The sequence below is a fragment of the Callorhinchus milii genome, unplaced genomic scaffold (genome assembly GCF_018977255.1).
Source record: "Callorhinchus milii isolate IMCB2004 unplaced genomic scaffold, IMCB_Cmil_1.0 Scaffold4, whole genome shotgun sequence".
In the NCBI taxonomy this organism is placed as follows: domain Eukaryota; kingdom Metazoa; phylum Chordata; class Chondrichthyes; order Chimaeriformes; family Callorhinchidae; genus Callorhinchus; species Callorhinchus milii.
Genome location: NW_024704745.1, coordinates 52,934,029 through 52,952,750, shown reverse-complemented (window position 1 = coordinate 52,952,750; position 18,722 = coordinate 52,934,029). Strand labels below are relative to the sequence as shown.

The 18,722-nt window shown below is 37.7% G+C and overlaps 1 protein-coding gene across 1 annotated transcript in view; it reads right to left on the bottom strand.

Moving 5' to 3' along the window:
* Positions 1–6,544: 6,544 nt before the first annotated feature.
* LOC103184039 (progesterone receptor) overlaps positions 6,545–18,722 on the bottom strand; it is a 148,151-nt gene continuing 135,973 nt past the window's right edge. The window contains exons 6-8 of the mRNA XM_007901877.2: positions 17,646–17,776; positions 8,650–8,807; positions 6,545–8,070 (exon numbers count right to left, since the gene is read on the bottom strand). Of these exons, the coding sequence (XP_007900068.1) occupies positions 7,915–8,070; positions 8,650–8,807; positions 17,646–17,776 (445 nt within the window). The 3' untranslated portion in view covers positions 6,545–7,914. The remainder of the gene's footprint in view (positions 8,071–8,649; positions 8,808–17,645; positions 17,777–18,722) is intronic.

Here is an 18,722-nt window from a genome sequence, read left to right as displayed (position 1 = left end):
TCTTTTATTCCTAGTTATCTTTTTTGTGGATGAAGGTGGCAACATTTTCTTCAAAGAAATCTATTTGTTTAGTGTTAAATTTCTTTTTTTTTAAATGATAAACCAATTTCTAGAACTGAATTGTAATGAAAGTTCTAAAGTCAGTTGAACACGAAGCACTGTGATAGAATGAAGATGTAGGGTAATATATTTTTTGGCAAGGACCTTTTAGATCCAGTATGTTTCTGGATACAAGGAAAATTCAACTACTGTATAATGAGTTGTCAGACTAGTTCCCTTTGATGCTGTAATTTAACAAACCTTAAGAACCAATATGTGGTTCCTTGTCTCCTTCAATTGTATATGGCTCACTGTCCTATGGCATTACACTGGACTTTATACCATTTGTAAGTGCATAAGTCAACTATATAAAATTCTATATCTGAGAAGAAATTGAAATACGTTGATCTTGTGAACCTCAGGGTGAATGGAGGAAACGTTGAAGAATTAATTGGCTTTGTTAATCTGATTTAAAAAAAATAAGGCTTGTAGAAAGGCAGCCAAAAAGAAAAAAAATTGTGTCTAATGTGTTGCCTCATTATTGGACTTCATTGAGTTTAATTTAAAATTAGCTACACAACACTTTCACTGCTGTTCCAATACTATGTTTAGTACAAGGCTAATTAACAAAACAAATGGTGTCATCCCAACATCAAGATGACATGTATGCACTGTTGATGCTCAACTGAAAACATTAAATGCAAAAAATAAATCTTAGATTTTATTGAAAGCAGAAAAAAAGATGTTTTCCACAATATACTTAGAAAATCTACTCCCACTCCCCCTAACACAGACACAAAAATGAGTCTGATTTGTTTTTTCATGTTAAATGTGGTGAAGATATGAACTCAAAGCGACAAAATAACTGCAGTTAATCTCAAGCATGGAGTTTGGTAATGTTAAAGCAGACACAATAAACAGACCCACATTATTCACATGTTAAACAGTTTTCATTTAAGATAGAGCTAGAGAAGCACCAGGTCTTTAATCTTTTAAAACCTGTCGACTTTACATTAGCACGCAGCGGTACTGTTGGTCAGTACAAAAAAGCTACAAACTGACACATATGTACAAAAAAATTAACTATTAAAACAATTCAGTGATGCCAGAAAGTACCAATTAAAAGCACAATATATATTGCTGGTGAACAGATGACAGAATACTGCCACGTGCAGTTGCAGAAACTTGTTGATCGGCTTCAATGTGACCATTACTAACAACGTACGATATTTCATGACGTAGCATGTCATTTGCTGGAGTTTTAAATGCAGCACAGGAATTACAATGTGTAATAAAGTAGCACTAATGATGTCAAATATGCATTTCGGTGAATAACACAAATAAAGATTAGGCAACCATTAGGCAAAAGCTCATAGACAGATCACTGGCTAGTAGTATGTACTATTCATATCTAATCATGCTTTGTTGATAGGTGCACTTGACACTGCAATCAATTAAACTTCTTCAGTGTTGAAATGTCATTCACCGAGCAATTGTAAGTGTTCTCGCTCAAGTGAGGGATGTTGGTGCTGCAAATGGAATATTTTCTATATTGCACCAACTTAAGTATAGCACAATGAAGATGCAATGCACTGCTCAAATTGCCATGAATATGCCTAATACGCAGCCTGAACACAGTCGATCGCAACCACAAACCCATTATGACTTTCACCCCACTCCCAGTACTTGTAGGCTCTGCTCTGTATTAGAAAGAAAATGACCAATTTCAGTCTTTGTCTTTTTAGAATGCAGTTGTGGGGCCCCAGTTTCAAAATGAGGCATTTGTGCCAATGGTCTGAATTTAAACAAAGCCACACATTTGAAAGCACCAACTGTGGCCTGCTCCCCCACCCCCCATCCCACGCCATATTACCTGAAATGTAATATTGGCCAACAAAAGCGGTATGTCTCTTTATATTTGATAACTAGTTGACAAGCTATTTTATTGCAAACTGTTAAAAAACAATAGAAATAAGGTACATTTGCACATGAATAAATCAAAAGCATAAACATGGTGCAACATATTGAAGAAATAATGCAAAAACAGAAACCTTTCAATGAGGAAGGGAGTATTCTATTGGAATTGCAGCCTGGACCATGCTACTGTTTTGAATGCAAGTGATTAGTGATGTTTGGCTTGCTATGGGAACTGGTTTCATTCCTATTGTCTATAGAAATGGCAGAGTTAATCATACTTCTCTATCAGGTTTAGCATTTGAATGCAGCAGTTCAGGAGCAGGAATTTATATCATATCATCACTGCGTGCCAAGGCTTGCTTGTAAATATGATTGCATTCTAGGATATTGTTACAAGCTGTGAGTATTATCACCGAAACAAGTAAGAGTATTTATCAAGCTATTTAGAATTATGTCAATATCTTTTCTTAACTCAAATGCCCTGAGATCAAAGGGGTAAGTGCCAATTTTGAAAAATACCCTTTCAATAAACATTGATAAAGCAGCAATAATTTGTTATATTTTACGTGAATATTTTGAGATTTCTGTCTTAATGTTAGTTTATACACATGCTGGTAATCATCATACTCACTTTTGACATTACATTTCTATCGGGTGAGGGTGCTTTTGCTGATATAAGAAAAATGCTAAAGCTTCCTTTTAAAGAGTAGAATGTATAAGCAGCCTCTCTGCTATATTCACGGCTCAAAAAATAGACATTAATGCACTAAATACTCAACATTCAGTAGTAGATGTCCCCTCATTAAAACATGTGGCATACAGTCCAGATTTATTTTCCAGTTGCTGAGTTTTGAGATCATTTTACCTTTTAAGGATCTGCAGGGAGGCTGGTACCATCCTACAAAAACTTCAAATATACCTTGAAGGATGAATGTTAGCATGATTATGGTCGCAAGTGAACACATACTGCTCAGCCACCCAGGTTTTGGCAGTGCTGAAAGCTCTGACTGGTTTCAGCTCCAGCACCCAAGGCAATGGTATCCTGCCATCAGGGCAAGGAAATCCCTTGGTCACAGACAATCTGTTTGAAGGTGCATGACCTAATGGTATTCCACAATAAGCATAGAACGCCACAACAAAACTTCAGAACAAAATTCCAACAATAATCTGTTCTGCTATTGTTGCTCCTTTGATCTTGTGATGTTGGTGTGTACATGGTTTGCTGAGATGTACAGAATGTAGAGAGCGTATAGAGAGGTACTGACATTTGCCCAAAGCCATTTTTATTTTTACTGTGAAATAGGGCTGCAAGAACTGTGAAAATAGTAGTAATGGATGCATAATAAAAAGCTACATAACATTAATATATTTCCTTTTGGTTTCAAACCCAAGAGACGTATAATACAGTAACTGTAATCATTCCTAGATTTTTACATTTACTACCACATTAATTACACAAACCTTCAAGGTAACTTAAAAATTTAAAGCCGCATGATCCCATCATTTTCTTTCTTCAACTTATATATTTGCTCAAACTTGAAAGCTTGTTTACAAGGCTCCCATACTAAAACATAAAACATGAGTCAAAGCAGATACAGCATAGATTAACATTGGGTAATCTGTAATCGTTCAATTTCTATAGTTCAATACTGCTTTTAATTTGGCATAAATCTAATCTACAGGACTTTCCAAAATAACCAAATGTTAAAAAGTAGTCACTAAACACCCATTCATTACTGAATTATGTGGTGAAATGTGGTTTTCGAACATTAAATGTTGTATCTAACCTGTTATGGTTAACCATGTGGTTATGAGTGAAACAACAGGCTCTCTGAGCTTCACCTATGGTACTAGTCATTTTGTATATCATTGATATACACTTCTAAAAGTAAACAAAATCACACAAGGATCCTTACTACATCTCAGAAACAAATCATTTTTTTCTAGCCTTACAATTAAAGATATTTTGGTAAGTATAATGTGAGAACAGATTCCTAATCTGTAATTATGATGATCACCAATGAATGACAGTACATTCCGCTCCCAATAGAGAAAACTAGTCACTTTAAGTGACTTTTCAGATGGAGATTAAGTGACCTTCTCTTATTATGCCCTATGAGAATAATTCTTCAGGCTTCTCTAGTTCATTGTGCAGAAGAGGAGTCTCATTCAGGATAACGTTGAACAATTAACCTCATCTGTCCTAATAATCTTATCATAGAAAGTTGGGGAAGGTAGAAAAAATTATTTGTGCTATGGAGATCACAAAAGTTACAGCTTATAATAAGGTCTTATTCCAATATTTTTCTGCAGTTGAAAATAGCAGCAACAAGCTCTAAAGCCTGAGGACAAGAGACATTTCTAAACTATTACTTTATACCTCAACAGATAAAACAGTGTGAATAAATTCAATTATGAACATTTGTACATGAGAAGTAATATTTGGGAAGACAAACAATGTGGTAATATGCATAAGCAAAGATAAAAAATGAAATAAGAATTAAGGTACCTTCCCTGCAGTTCACCACCTCTCTGACCAAGATAAACACAGAGACTCACACATATATAGACATATAGACACATACATATGCAGACATATGCACACACACACACATACAGACACACATGCATACAAACACACACAAACAGACACATGAACACCCAAAAACATACACAAAGACATACACGTACACAGAAAGACACATACACACAAGGTCAGACTATAGGTAAGGAGAGCAGGAAACATGAGTAATATCCCTTTTGTAAATAATGATGATTGCTGCACCTAAATATAAACAATAGTTCTTTCTCATTTATTATATCCCTCATGGAGAAACTGTCTGTTAAGAGCACAGCTCTGCCAAACTTCATATCTACAGCTCTTGTTTTATGTTTCTATTCTTCGAAGCAGGAATTTAGGCTATGGATGAAGAGCTGCTCTATGTTCTTGCCAAATTAGATTGAGTTGCTTAGATACCAGCCAGACTTTTACTGAATGTGCCAAAATGAGAGCCAAGACTAGCACTATCTTCGAACATGACATTGAGGTTAATGGCAGTCACTGGCTCCATAGTAGGTGCATGTGGGAACAATGACATGACCAGTAGCCAGAGTGCCAGCTTTTTTGAATTGAGGACCAGGCTGTCCAGTTTCAATAACATTCCTCGATCAATAAGCTTAAAAGATACATTGGAAATGGTAAAGATAGAGCTAAATCAAAAAGAAAATGTTCATGGTATTAAAATATGGGTCAATTCTGCAGTCTTGTCAACAGCGTCCAGTGCTTCTGAGTAACACATGGAATCTGTTTATCAATATTGGAGGAGCCTGCTTCAGAGATTCAAAACATCAGAGTTTCCCTAAAAGATCTTGTGATCATTGTTCTCTTTCAATGAAATGACGGGGGGAGGGGTCTCCTCTTTACAATATTGGGACCAATGTACTCCCCAGACAGGAGAGGCAGGGCTGGCACTGCATTTGACTTATAGAAAATGTGTGTGTGTGTGTGTGTGTGTGGGGTGGGGGGGAGAGGAGGGGACTTGCATAGCTCTTAAAGTGGAAATATCACCATGGGAAGCAAGTGGACTACTTTATAACTAAGCACATAAATTTATAAATTATAGAGATTCCTGAGGAGAACGAAGCATTGCAAGACATTCCAATTATTGAAACAATGCTGACAGAGAACCAACAGTTTAGTCCCAATAATTCCTTGGACATAACAGAAAAATGTATACAAATGCCTTCATTCATTCAATTTCTTAACCATTTTCTGTATTTTCAAGTGAAGGAGCGGATCCTTAGCTAGTCACCAAGGAGATCTTGTACTGCAATTTTTGATGGGCATCTTTATACCTTAACTTTTTCCTAAAGCTCTTACATAAGAGGAGAATGCAATTGTATTCCATGTGATTTTAGTAATCTGGCACTCTGATATGATTTTCACTGTCTGGCAGGTTACCTTTCAAAACAAATGATCTAATTTCAATTCAGAGTAAGGTGGCAAAGTGAAATAAGAATGGCCAGCATGGTTTTCTTTGTGGGTACCTTGTGGGAAGGTTTAATAAGATATCACAATTATAATCCTTGCACTTGATGTGGTGCTTTATCACATCATCGAGAAATCTTAAAGTGCTTCACAGGATTTATTGTAAAATATACTGATTATATATTTTGTAGGCAAATGCAGCTACCAATTTGAGCACAGCAATGTCCCACAAACAGGCATGAGGAGAAAGACCAATTTTATATGGTGGATTGTTGGCTAGGAGTAAAGCCAGGAAGGGAGAATAAATGGAAGATCACTTTATCTCATTCAAAAGCCTTAGGATTTATATGAAATATTATCATTGTAATTCTGGAATTTTTGCCCTGCCTTTAGGGATCGGGGGCACATTTCACCATTTTATATTTTTGGAGTTTTTAACCTGTTATTAATTCCCTTCATTCAGGGGAATAAATTGGGGGAAAGCCCACTGTGATTTAGCACTACTTCACTTTACAGTATATTCTGTGAAGCGCTTTGGGACGTCCTCCCGACGTGAAAAGCGCTATATCAAATGCAAGGATTATTATTATTATTATTATTACCATCTGCCAGCTAGCTAATGCCAACAGTTGAAATACCCTCTGTTATGAAACAATAGATTGACCTGTCCAGCACATAAGCTATTAAATTTCCAGAAACAAACAAACATATTGAATAAGAAAAGAAATATTCAGCTCAGCTATCCCAAGCTCTACCGACAAACCACATATAAATAATAGGCATCAGCATGGACTCCTCCCAAATTAGAATCATAGAAATTTAAAGCAGAGATGGAGAGCATTTGGCTTATTGAGACTTAACCAGCTCTCAGAGCCATCTATACTTTAAATCCCATTGCCCTGCCCTATCCCCATACCCCTCCAAGCCTCTAATTTTCATGTTTGGTCCCTTGAAAGCAGTGAATAATAGGTAAAAACCCCACAAATATAAAATTGGAAAGTGTCCCTGATCCCAAAGGCAGGTGAAAGATACAGTAATACAATGATGGTGATTCATAGAGGTCCGACAGAACTTTTTTATGTGTTTTAAAAATAATACCAAATTAGATTCAGCCATTTTGTCTCATCTGTCGCAGTTTTTTCCAAATTGACCCATATTGTCAAAGTGAAGATTTCACCATTTAATGAGAGATAGCAATGGTATGACTGTGCTGGCAGGTGAAGAATTCCAACAGTAACTCGGAATTTAAAACCAAATGACACCACTAAGCACCTCCAAACCCTTCAAACTAAAGAAACATTGACTAGCTCAAGACAAAACATGTACTGCATTAATTTTTGAAGGCTTACTCTCTCTACTCGTGATGTAGCACCCACTCAAACTATTGGCTTCAGCAAAAAAGAAAGAACTGAAGAAACTGGGGCTGTTTTTCTGATATGACTTTATAAGAGGTCACAAACTCCAATTGAAAAGCCATTTCAAAGTACTGTTCTTCCTCTGATCGTCAGTTACATGATTTGCAACAATCATGGTACGTAGAACATGATGAATGAAGATTTTTTTTGGGGGGATGGGGTTTTTGCAGCTTTAGAACTGATGAACAAAGCATTTGCATTTCAATATTATAGCGGGTGCAGAAACTTTACACAACTTGAAAGTTACAAAATACCATAAAGTACCAAAAGATACAAAATCTTTTTGATCTGAAAGTTACACATTAACCAAACAAGACTGAATTCACATTTCATTGCTTATAAAACATATAGATAGTGCGGCTATTGCAATGAACTTCCACTATAACTGTATGCCAAACAGCATTGCTAATTTTTGTTTGTAATAAATTCAAAAGGAATCTTCATTCGCGGTACTGTCATGGTCACAAAAATAGAGTAAAGCTGTCAACTTGCATAATGCAAAAAAATGCTGCCTGTAAATCAAGGTAATCAGGCACAATGAAAAGAGAAAGTTAATCACTTTTTGTGAAAGAGCAGGGGTTTCACCAGGCCGGCGAGGATCTTGGGTAACTGTGTGGTGATTATCTCCGACATCATCTCTGGGAACTCTACACTCAGTGCCTGGGACTGAACAAAAGTGTTCAAGCAGAACTGTTGCAGCTTCTTGACCAGCTGTTGAAAAGAGACAATGAGGTTATTATTCTCCCTCCCCGTATTTTACTATTCCACCTTTCAAAATATCATATGTGTCAGTTAGCATAAAGATTACATAGATTGACATATAATGTCCAGCATGAACAGGTCATTCAATCCAATTAGTTTATGCCGGTGTTTATCCTACACATGAGTATCAACCCTCTCCTTACTCCCTCCCATTTCCTTCTTCCTCGTGAGTCTAGCTAGATTATGGAGGGAAATGTGTAGTGCGTGAGGTGGATGTGATAATTATCACAAGACAGAGTATTTGACCAGTTTTATCGTGTACTTTACAGCATTTTGGGGGATGAACCCCTTCCCCCCAATGACTTATGGAGAAATATCACTGACTGTTGCCTGGAAAGATATCTATGAATAGAAAAGCTCTTTAAGCTTTGTGGGTAAAGTGCTTTGACAAATCTCCAAAATAAAAATCGTCTCAAAGCACTTATTAATTCTTTGTATTAGTTTTTGATAGTTACTACCAACAGGTAAGCAGAAAAAGATATCCAATACTTGTCAAACTTAATGCAAAAAGCCACAGGTACCGCCTACTTCATGCATGGAGTCCATGAGTTTGGTGAGCTGGTAAAGACGCTGGGGGCTGCCCAGTGCCCCTTTCTCCTGTAAGCTGATAGCTCTACTCAGCTCTCTAATGTAGTCTCTCCGCATCTCTTCAAAGTAAGGTTGGCTCTTGAGGCCTTCCAGGGGAACTGAAAAAACAGAAACCATTTTCTACATAGAGCTTTCGAAAAGAAACTCTAACATTATAACAAGCTTCTCTGGGCAAAATTGTGGTGCAATTTTGTATGTTGCATCATGCCCAAAATTTGCAATAGTCATGTCATTTAGGGAGTGAAGATACATAAATCACATAAATATAAATACCAAACTCCTCTGATTTGTGTTTTTGTTGCTGTATTCCTAGCACCAAATCAATTATCTCCCCATTAAATTGCCCTGAGCCAGATGAGTCATTTATTCACTTATCAAATTATATCCTCTTGGCTGGGGCATAGCAGCATACACCTATGATCTGAAGCTAAAGAGAAGCAAGTGCACAAGAGAAGATTGACAGCAGGGGTGCTTTGAGAGGCTGAGGCTGGTACATTGGATAACTATTTGGAGATGTCACATGGTTGTTAAGTCCCTGTTGATCATAGTCACCTACTGTTGTTAAGTCCGCTAGAGGCACATGGGATCTCTAGGTTTAGGCACTTGGCAAAAGGTAGGCAGTAACTTGGTATATGGACTTATGAATTGGACTCTGCAGTGTTGTGGTCACCAAGGTAATGGATCACTTTAGAAATCCTTTGCACTGTAGTCACATTGTCATGTATGAAGGAGTATAAGACTGCATAATAATTTAGAGTGAATATTTTTGTTTCATTCTGTTTTATTCATAATAAATATAGTTATGGCGGAGTCTTGTTAGTGGTTGCTTCATTAAAGCCCTAACCTGCCTTAAAAATGGTGGCAATAGCCAGTTTCACTGTGCATATGAGGAGCCAGCCAGCTTGGTTCATGCATCCCACCCAAAACTGGACTTGAAGCATAAATCACGACATACAGAGTAAAACAAAATATTGTTACTGAATTGTCAAGATGGAAATTTATGTCACTTAATGAAATAAGGAAGATGCACCCCTCTAGGGAGAGAATGTGCATTCCATTCCAACAATCTGTCTCCAGATTTCCATCTGCAGGTGGGAGGCATGGAAATCTCAGTTTGGTTTGGATACTCTTAAGCACAGTGATGGGTTTCCGCATGTGTCAGACAGTGTCTATAGATTGCAAAATTACTCACTTAGGCAAAAAATACCATTATTATACACTTAAAGCCAGGATTCATTTTGTCAGAGAAGCAGGGAAACAGACATGGAAAGAGCAAAAGGTGGGTAGAGGTTGTGATCAGTCTGTAAAACGGCTCAACATCCAAACTAGGAAAAGTACAAAACATTTATATAATGCCTTTCATGTCAGGAGAATGTCCCAAAATGTTCTGAGGGAAATTTCTGTGATTTATCTTATCAGATTGCACCTTCCTTAACTGGTGCAACATTTCAAAGAGTTACAAAATTTTAAGGTGTAGCTCTGAAAAACTGGTCAGACTCATATCCACTTTTAGAAAATTATAGAGGACAAAGTTATGTGAGTTAGAGCAATGAACCAAAGAGTCAGGCAACAATTCAAGAAAAAAGATAGAAACCACAATAAAATAATAATTCTCACATTTCATATAGCTCCTTTCATATTGGGATAAAGCACTTCATGAAATTTTACTGTAAAGTGTAGAGACTGTGTAATGGTGGGTGAATATAGCAGCCAATTTGTGCACAGTAATTTCTCACAAACAGACAAGAAGTGAATGACCAATTTTGTTTGGGGGATGATTATTATTTGCCAGGATACCATGAGAAGCTCTCCAGGATTCTATGCCGCGTAAAGGGTGCCAAATAAATGCAAGTTGTTGTAGTTGAAAAACTCCTGTCTCTTTTTGAATAATGCCATGAAATCTTTATTATCCACGTGAAAAACTAAATGGGACCTTGCTTTAATGATTCAACTGAAGGGCAGCACCTCTGACAATGAGACACCCCCCAGCACTACAATGGAATGTCACTCAAGACTACGGGAGTTCAAAGTGCAGCTGTGGGGCTTGAACCTGCAACTCAGAGTTGAGAGCCAAGCACAAATAGAAACAAAAAGAAAGAAAAATATCCAGAAAGAAGGGAGAAGAAAAAGGATTAGAATCAACCACTTTCTGATATTTGGTACTTGCCCTTTGGAACTCCACCTGCAGGTCTCTCTGACCTGCTCCCTCCCTCCCTCCCTCCATCCTTCCCCTCTTTCAGTATTTGCCTCAAACTATACCTCTTTGACAATGCTTTTGGTCATCTTTTCCCTCCTCACCCTCCGCTCAGCTCCCACCCCACCTCCGGTGCCCAGCCAGAATTGTCAAGCGTTTTGGGATGTCCTGAAAGCTGCTGTCTAAGGATTTATATTGTACTGTATTGTATTGGAAGGAAAGAGTTGCTAAAAGACAGAAAGAGGGAAAGATTTGATACAGAACAAGAAGAAATAAAACCAAAGAAAAAAGTGTTTAAAGAAATATTTGGTTTAGGACATACAGAAATACAAGGTCTGTCTCAATGTGGATGAACTATGCTCCACTATATTAATAAAAGTCAAGACTGAGCACTTTTATGAAACATATCAGAATATTAACTGGAATATCGACAGCTAAAGCCACAATAAAGTATACAATTTCACTGAAATGAAATTGGTCTGTGCTAAACTCATCAAAACAAATGATCATCAAATAATTCAACATAGCCTTTCACTTGTGGTTGGAATGTGCTCCTAATTAGATTTCGTTCCTGATAGTTTGACGATCATAAGAAATAACATTGCATACGTTGTAAATATGGATCTGGAATTCATAAGACTTCAGATTCTAATCATTTTAAAACATGCCAACTTTTATTTCTGTATCTGCTAATACCAAAGCTTTCTAATACCAGAAAGTAATTTAATTTTCACATCTTGCATTTCTCATTTCATTTCTGTTTCTTCTGGAATATTAGTTAAATGGAAATTCAATGAAAATAAAAGTACTTACTCCAGCTAGATGCAAGAGGTTCTTTTAAAAAATGCACAACATTCCATTGAAAGGTTACACTTTCCTCCTGTTTTTATAAGGTGTAATCTTGAAGTGTGAATTATGTACAGCAATAACATGGTGCAATTGACGCAAATGCAACTTTTACTCTGGTATCAGTAAATGCAGGGTCTTACAGTAGATTTGAAAATATTCAAACCTGTGTTCGACAACCAATCGGGCCAAAGTGGTCTTTATACAAGGATGGCCTTTGAGTAAGGGTTTGTTTGTGTGCAAACCAGACTCTCCTGTTTCAGGGTGGTTGTTAATAGGGGTGTGGTTGTTGAATGGAGGTGGTTGCTTGAACAGGTTTGGCTGTATTCAAAACTTGCTGTGGCGCTTTGTAAATTAAAGGATCTTTATGATCTATGTCTGTTTTGTGTCATGTTTTTGGAGTCGTCATTAGGCGCGTAGTTCTATTCAATGGCAGAGAAGTAACAATGCTGGCAGTCTACGCAAGTCACGTTTCAGAGCGCAGAAAGTAGTACCTGGCACCAATGGCAAGGGGACTGTTTAGAGGAATACTTGAGAACAGTTCCCTCTATGATTCACAAGCAAACACATCCTTAGGTTAATTTCCTTATTAGATTTCATTATTAAAAGGGGAGGTTCAATATTAACTTGCTAAGTAAGTAATTCACTCATGTTGTTATTTTGTCACCACCTCAATTATACAATTTATCCAGCCTGGGAACTGGGCCTACTTTCCTACTGGCCAGTCTGTCGGTCTCCATTACTTTGGCACGTACGGTTATACAAACATGAGAGTGAAACATCTCGGAATGTTAAAATCCATGAACCTTTAGTAGAAATGTAGAACTGCATTTTGGAATTTTAACTGATTTTTTATAACACATTTGAATCTGTAATGAAACATTGTACTTTTGAGTCCACTACTAAAGCCTGGCCAAGAATGTAATCCCCACTCCACCCTAACTGCAGCACAATGATTGGGGCTGGAGATTTCAGCACTCCCATACTTGGTCCCATTAGAAACTACAATTGCTGTGCCAACCAGGAGCATGGCTTTCAGTTTGGTTTCATGGGAAGCTAAATGGCCTGTGTCCAGATCAATGCCGCCATCACTTCCTGCTATGCACATATATAGTAATAATAATAACAATTTTTGCAATTGGTGTCGCATTTTTCATGTCAGAAAAATGTCTCCAAAATTGTTTCATAGAATTTACTGGTAAGTGTAATGACTGTGGCAATCACCACAGGCCATTAGTCTACAGCAATATCTCACAAATAATTTTTAAGTGAATGACTAAATTTATCTGGGAAATTGTTGTTCAGGACACTGCAAGAAACTCCTTTTTCTTTTCGAATAGTGCCTTTAACATCCACCTGAATAGGCAGATGGAACCTAGTATTAATGTTTCCTCCAAAGGACAGAACTTCCAACAATGTAGCATTACCCCAGCGCTGCACTGGAGTATCAGCCTTGACAATGTGAGTTCAAAGTTCCAATGTACGGTTTGAACCCATAACCTTCTGACTTATAGACAAGAGTGCTACTAACTGAGCCACACTGGAACCACCAGTAACGCAGCAAGTGACATAAATGGTGACCTAATGACTCAGAAGTTGGCTAATTTAGTATGAAAAGCTGGCTGCCATGCAGGAACCGAATGGGCTGGCTGAGCACAAGTGCAGTGCATTATAAGTGAATTTGCACTATCGCGAACTGCTTTACAACAGGGATACGTAACATATCTAAAACAAATACTTTTGGAGGGTGAAAATAAAAGGGGTCTCCCTGAGGTTGAATTGGGCTTAAGGTAATACCTAGGAAAAGCTGGGAAATCTGTGATATGGGATAAGGTGTTATATCAAATGCAAGGATGACTTATTTAACTCTCAATCTCCTTTATAGGTTCTGATGCCAGTTCAGTGCCATTACAACGCCCTAGGGGAATGAGAGGATGGATTGCTTTTGTGAGCACAAAAGCTGCAGAGACCACCAATATTGCTTGGTGAAAAGAGTGCCTTCAGTAGGGAAGCACTATCCTCAAGTCATTCTGATAATCTTAAATGTGTAAAAAAATAAATTTGCTTGAAAACAAGGAAAAATTAAATCTGATTTGGAAAGATTACAAATAGCATGCAATACTCTGTACAAGTAATGAAACAATATGTTATTAAAGGATAAGTTAGAACAGGTTTAAGTACTTAATTAAAATAGTTATACTTATGGATACTATTAATCAGTATATAAATGGATATTAGGTTGCCCCCTCCCTATCAACTATCAACAAACTATCATTTACAAAAGTGAAGACTTGCATCTCTGATTGGCTGTTGAAGGACACATTGTGCAATGCTGTATCAAATTATATAATTAGATCAAAATTACACGGACTATTATATACCTACAAGAGATTAAGCATAAATTCTAAATTCTAAATTCATAAGTTCTAAATCTTAAATTCTTACCATCAAATGTGCATTTTAACCCTATAAGAGCCATAGAAGAGTTTTCCAGTCAGAAGCTCCCACTTGTTTTTTGGTGCTATTTTACATCGACAGATTGATCTGGTCACCTCTGTAATGCAGCCAAGTTAATTTTGCTTGTATAGGTTTTTTATTGGCTGCAAACCTAGCTTTCAGAAAATTATGTTGGGTACATGTACAGGTATGTAACAATGCAAGAGCAATAAAAGGACAATTAATTTAAAAAAAATTAAATGCGTTCAATGAGTAATAATTCATGTGAAGTAAACTATAACATATAATACTTTACAGTCAGATCATGCAATGGTTCAGATTCATAAAATGAGATTTGTGTTACAATAGATTGTGTTCTAGAGTGGACGGCAGTCAGCAGTTCCGTGACATTGTCACAAGGACATCATGGCTGAAGTCAATGAACCATGCTACACAAAGGCACAGGAAGTTGACTGGTCAAGGGTGAGTGGTCTTGCAACCATTTCCTTCAGTTGCTGGGATGTCACTGGCATCCAATTTCTGGCCAGTCAATGCCAGAACCCAGAAACGTAAGTAACATAATCCTTGCATTTGACACAGCACCACATCACGGTGTCGAAACATTTCAAAGTGCTGTGCAGGATTTACTGTAAAGTGCAGTGGTGATGTACTTGTAAGTGAATGTGACAGCTAATTTGCACATGACAATGCCCCACAAACATCTAAGAAATTAATGAGCAACTTTGTGCGGGGTTTCTTAGCCAGGAGAAACTCCCTTTTCTTTTTCAAGTATTTGAACCTTTAATGTCTACCTCAACAGGTAGACGGTACCAAAGGGCAGGACCTTTAACAATACAGCGCTCCCCCAACATTATATTGGAGTGCCAGTCTGGACTGTGAGCTCTAAAAGGTGGGAGAGGCTTCAGCCGCTCTGTCCCCAACCTCTGGAATTCCATCCCCCAATCACTCCAACTTGCCCCGTCCTTAGCCTCCTTCAAAACCTCAAAACCCTCCTCTTCGACCATGCCATCGGTCATCCCTCTTCCCCTCCCCTCCCTTCTCCCTCCCTGACCCCAGCTCGGGTCTGAAATGTTGTACACTGTCCAGCACCTTGGGACGTCCTCCCGACTTGAAAGGCGGTATACAAATGTAATCTTGTTGTTGTTGTTGTTGAACTTACAATCTTCTGAGTCAGAGGTGAGTGCTCTCACAGAACCAATGATATACTAAAAATGCATTTCTGGTAGACTGCAGGCGTACCAACCATGTACAGACCTGCAGTATACTGAAGTCTGTATAACAGACTCTGAGTGTATTTCAATAACTAATTTCCAATTGTGAGATAGTCTGTAATTCAGCATGAACATTAGATTCCTGCAAAGGTTTGATTAAATGAAAACCAGCCACAAAATGCTGATTTCCTATATCATTTTTTTATCACAATGAGAAATCATTTGCTCACATTGGTGTCAATGCAATCACTTCTGCATGTGTCAGGAGTGACATTTACGATCAGTAAAAATGACAAAATGTGCAAGTCAATTTTAACATAGAGAGCTGTGTCAATTTCTAAGAGGCCCACACATTAACATGACTCATATTTATGAACCAAGATGAGTGATTGTCCTAATAACTAATTCTAGCTGACAGGACTGTTAAAAAATAAAAGATTTTCCACGTGGGTGAAGAAACTATACCACTGATCAATGATTTTAATGATAGAGATTCCCTGAAAAGTAAAAAAAGTTGCTAAGTACAGTACTATGGTCAATTGTATTCTTCTCATTCAACACCAAAGCCATAACAAGAAAGGTGGTCCCATCTGAGCAACCAGTGGGATACTTGCCAATATTCACAATTGAAAACTGTATTTTGGCTGGTTATACTCCCACTGTAACTGATTGCACATCCTGAAGCCCCAAGTCTTATCTCTTACCAACTTGTACCTAATAGTTTCTGTGAATATGTTAGTGTGCATCCCTCTAGAGAGGGAGCTCTAGAGGGATGCACTTAAGAACTCTATGCTAGCCAAAAATAAATTTCCATTCAAATGTGGAACTCCCAGTAGTTTGGTTTTGGAGACTCTGAACATGGTAATCTGTTTCTGTGTATGTTAGCCCATCAGTAGCTGAGGTAAAATATTGTAAGCTTTCATTAACAAACAAAAAGAGCAAGTAGAGCAAGTATAGGGTGAATAGATAAGGCATTCTTTCGATCAAGTTAAAAAACATTATTTTAACATAGGATTGTGTCCCAGAGTGCTGCAAAGTGGCAAAAGGACATTTATTGACATTGATGTGACCTTACATTGAACATATGAAACACAGAAACTGGAAATGTAAAATATGTGCGTAAGAGTTTTTTTTCATTTTCTACTTATCCATTCCTCTCATGAAGAATTTCCCCTTCTTTCCCCTTTCTGTGGTTTCACAAGGGCTGGTTGTCCTCTGGAACTTCACCAAAGTGGTAATTTTTCATGTGTAAGCCTGATAGTTTGTGGGAAGTCTACTGCATCAAAGCCCAATTTTGTTCTGGCTGATCACACACATACAACACACCAGTAAAAGTTTGTGTGTACTGATCAGGAGTGGTAATTGTAGTTAATTGTTGTCTGCCTATCATTGAGTGCTGAGTGGGAAGGGATGTGTACCTGAGCTGTGGTCAGGAAGATGGTTGCAATGCTGTCACACAATTCATGCTGAGCCGTGTTGCCAACCGGGAAACTTGCAGGGAGTTCATGATACCTACCACACACCTAGTGAGGCTCAAACCTGTGCTTGTCGCGTGTCAGCAACCAACTAGGGACTATACTCCTAAGGGGGAAGTAAGTGGAATCTTCATGTCTCTGAACTGGCTCCAATGTGACATCTTTGGCAATGGATTGTCAGAAGCGAGCCAGCCCTCTGTGACTGTCTCTGCAATCTGGTTCCTGAGCCAGGTGGGTTTGCAGTACTCCAGAGCACTGCTGATCAGCCTGGCTCATTTGTAGGACTTGTAAGAGCAGATCAGTCACTTGGGGCAGATAATCCTCCCACTCAAGTCATTTAACCCTGCAAGCCAAAGCCCTAGTGGGGAGGGTGGTCCAAGATGGACAAGCAGTGGGAAAGCTTGCCAGTCAGATTTTTAACACTATGATGTTCACAATGGCCAGAATACCTGTAGAAAACCTGGTTACACTTATTCCAAATCTTGTATCCAGAGTTGTCAGATAGATATTGATAGTGATATCAAGGTCAGCAATAGCCAGATAGACAAAGACGAGGGTTATGTGCATGATCTTTTAAACCTTTAGCTGAAGACTTATTTACAACATGATTTTGGCTATATTACAAGCCAACAAAAACACCTCACGATGTACTCCATAAAATTACAGGACAAAAGTTATGAGATGTAAACTAGTTCACTTTAAAAGTTATGAGATGTAAACTAGTTCACTTTAAACCTCATCTTTTTCACTTACTTGTATTAAGAAGTATTAAGGTTTTCATGCACAGATATTCCTCCTGGGTCACTTGAAGATGAATGAATTCTTGAGAGATCTGCCGCATTGCTATGCACAGATCATACATCGCAGATTTCTGCATCCGCTGCCTGTAAAACATAACCAGCGAATCTTCACATAATGCGTACATATCAAACTTGCCTTTAGTTCTATGTCATGAATCATTTTGTAAATTGAGGATCTCCATTTTTTATTTCTGTAGAGACCACTCTATTTAGACTTCCTGAATTCCCATGAAATCGTATTCCAATCAAAAACTGAATAAATGGAATCTAAAGTCGGGGAGATTTACTCACGTTAACACAACATTTGCAGAATAACATTATTCAAGCAATGAAACTATTGTTGTGAGAAGAAGGGGATGCACAGGTGAGACCCGAATTGCAGCACTGACTTTTTCCTAATTCCAAATGGGAAAAATGTACTGTATCTCTGCTAAAATTGTGTTAAGTAGAAACAATAAAAGGCAATATTAATAACAGGCATATCAGCCTTTTGTGGGAAAAGTTCATGTTTAATTTTTTTTCAGGTTGGACAATTTTGAAAACGTTTTCTTTTTCAAAATGTCTTTAATCATTAAAGAGCTGAAAGAATACTAGTCAGACATTAAGGATCCCAATTCAGAAGACAACATTTGTAATCATCTTTCAGAAATGAAGTGTCTCAGCATTCTCCATCCTAACACCCATCACAACACTAAATATCCGACAGTAGGAACAATAAGACATCCGACTAAAATTCAGAGATTATACTGTAAATCAATATCAATATAAATCATCTTAAATACTACGAGTGAGCCACTTGAACTATGCAAATGACTTGCTTTCCCACTGTGCACATGAAGGAAAACGTAGGAAATTTTGTTGAGGGCAGAAGTACAGAGGATACATTTTTAACTGTGGAACTCATAGTACTCGTTAAACCTTACAAAATGTAAGAATTAATTTGTAGCCAAATGCTTTTAAGTGGCAGCTTCTCGCATGGCAGCTGCACTGTAGCCAAAAACAATTAAATATTTCTTCAGATGTCTTAAAG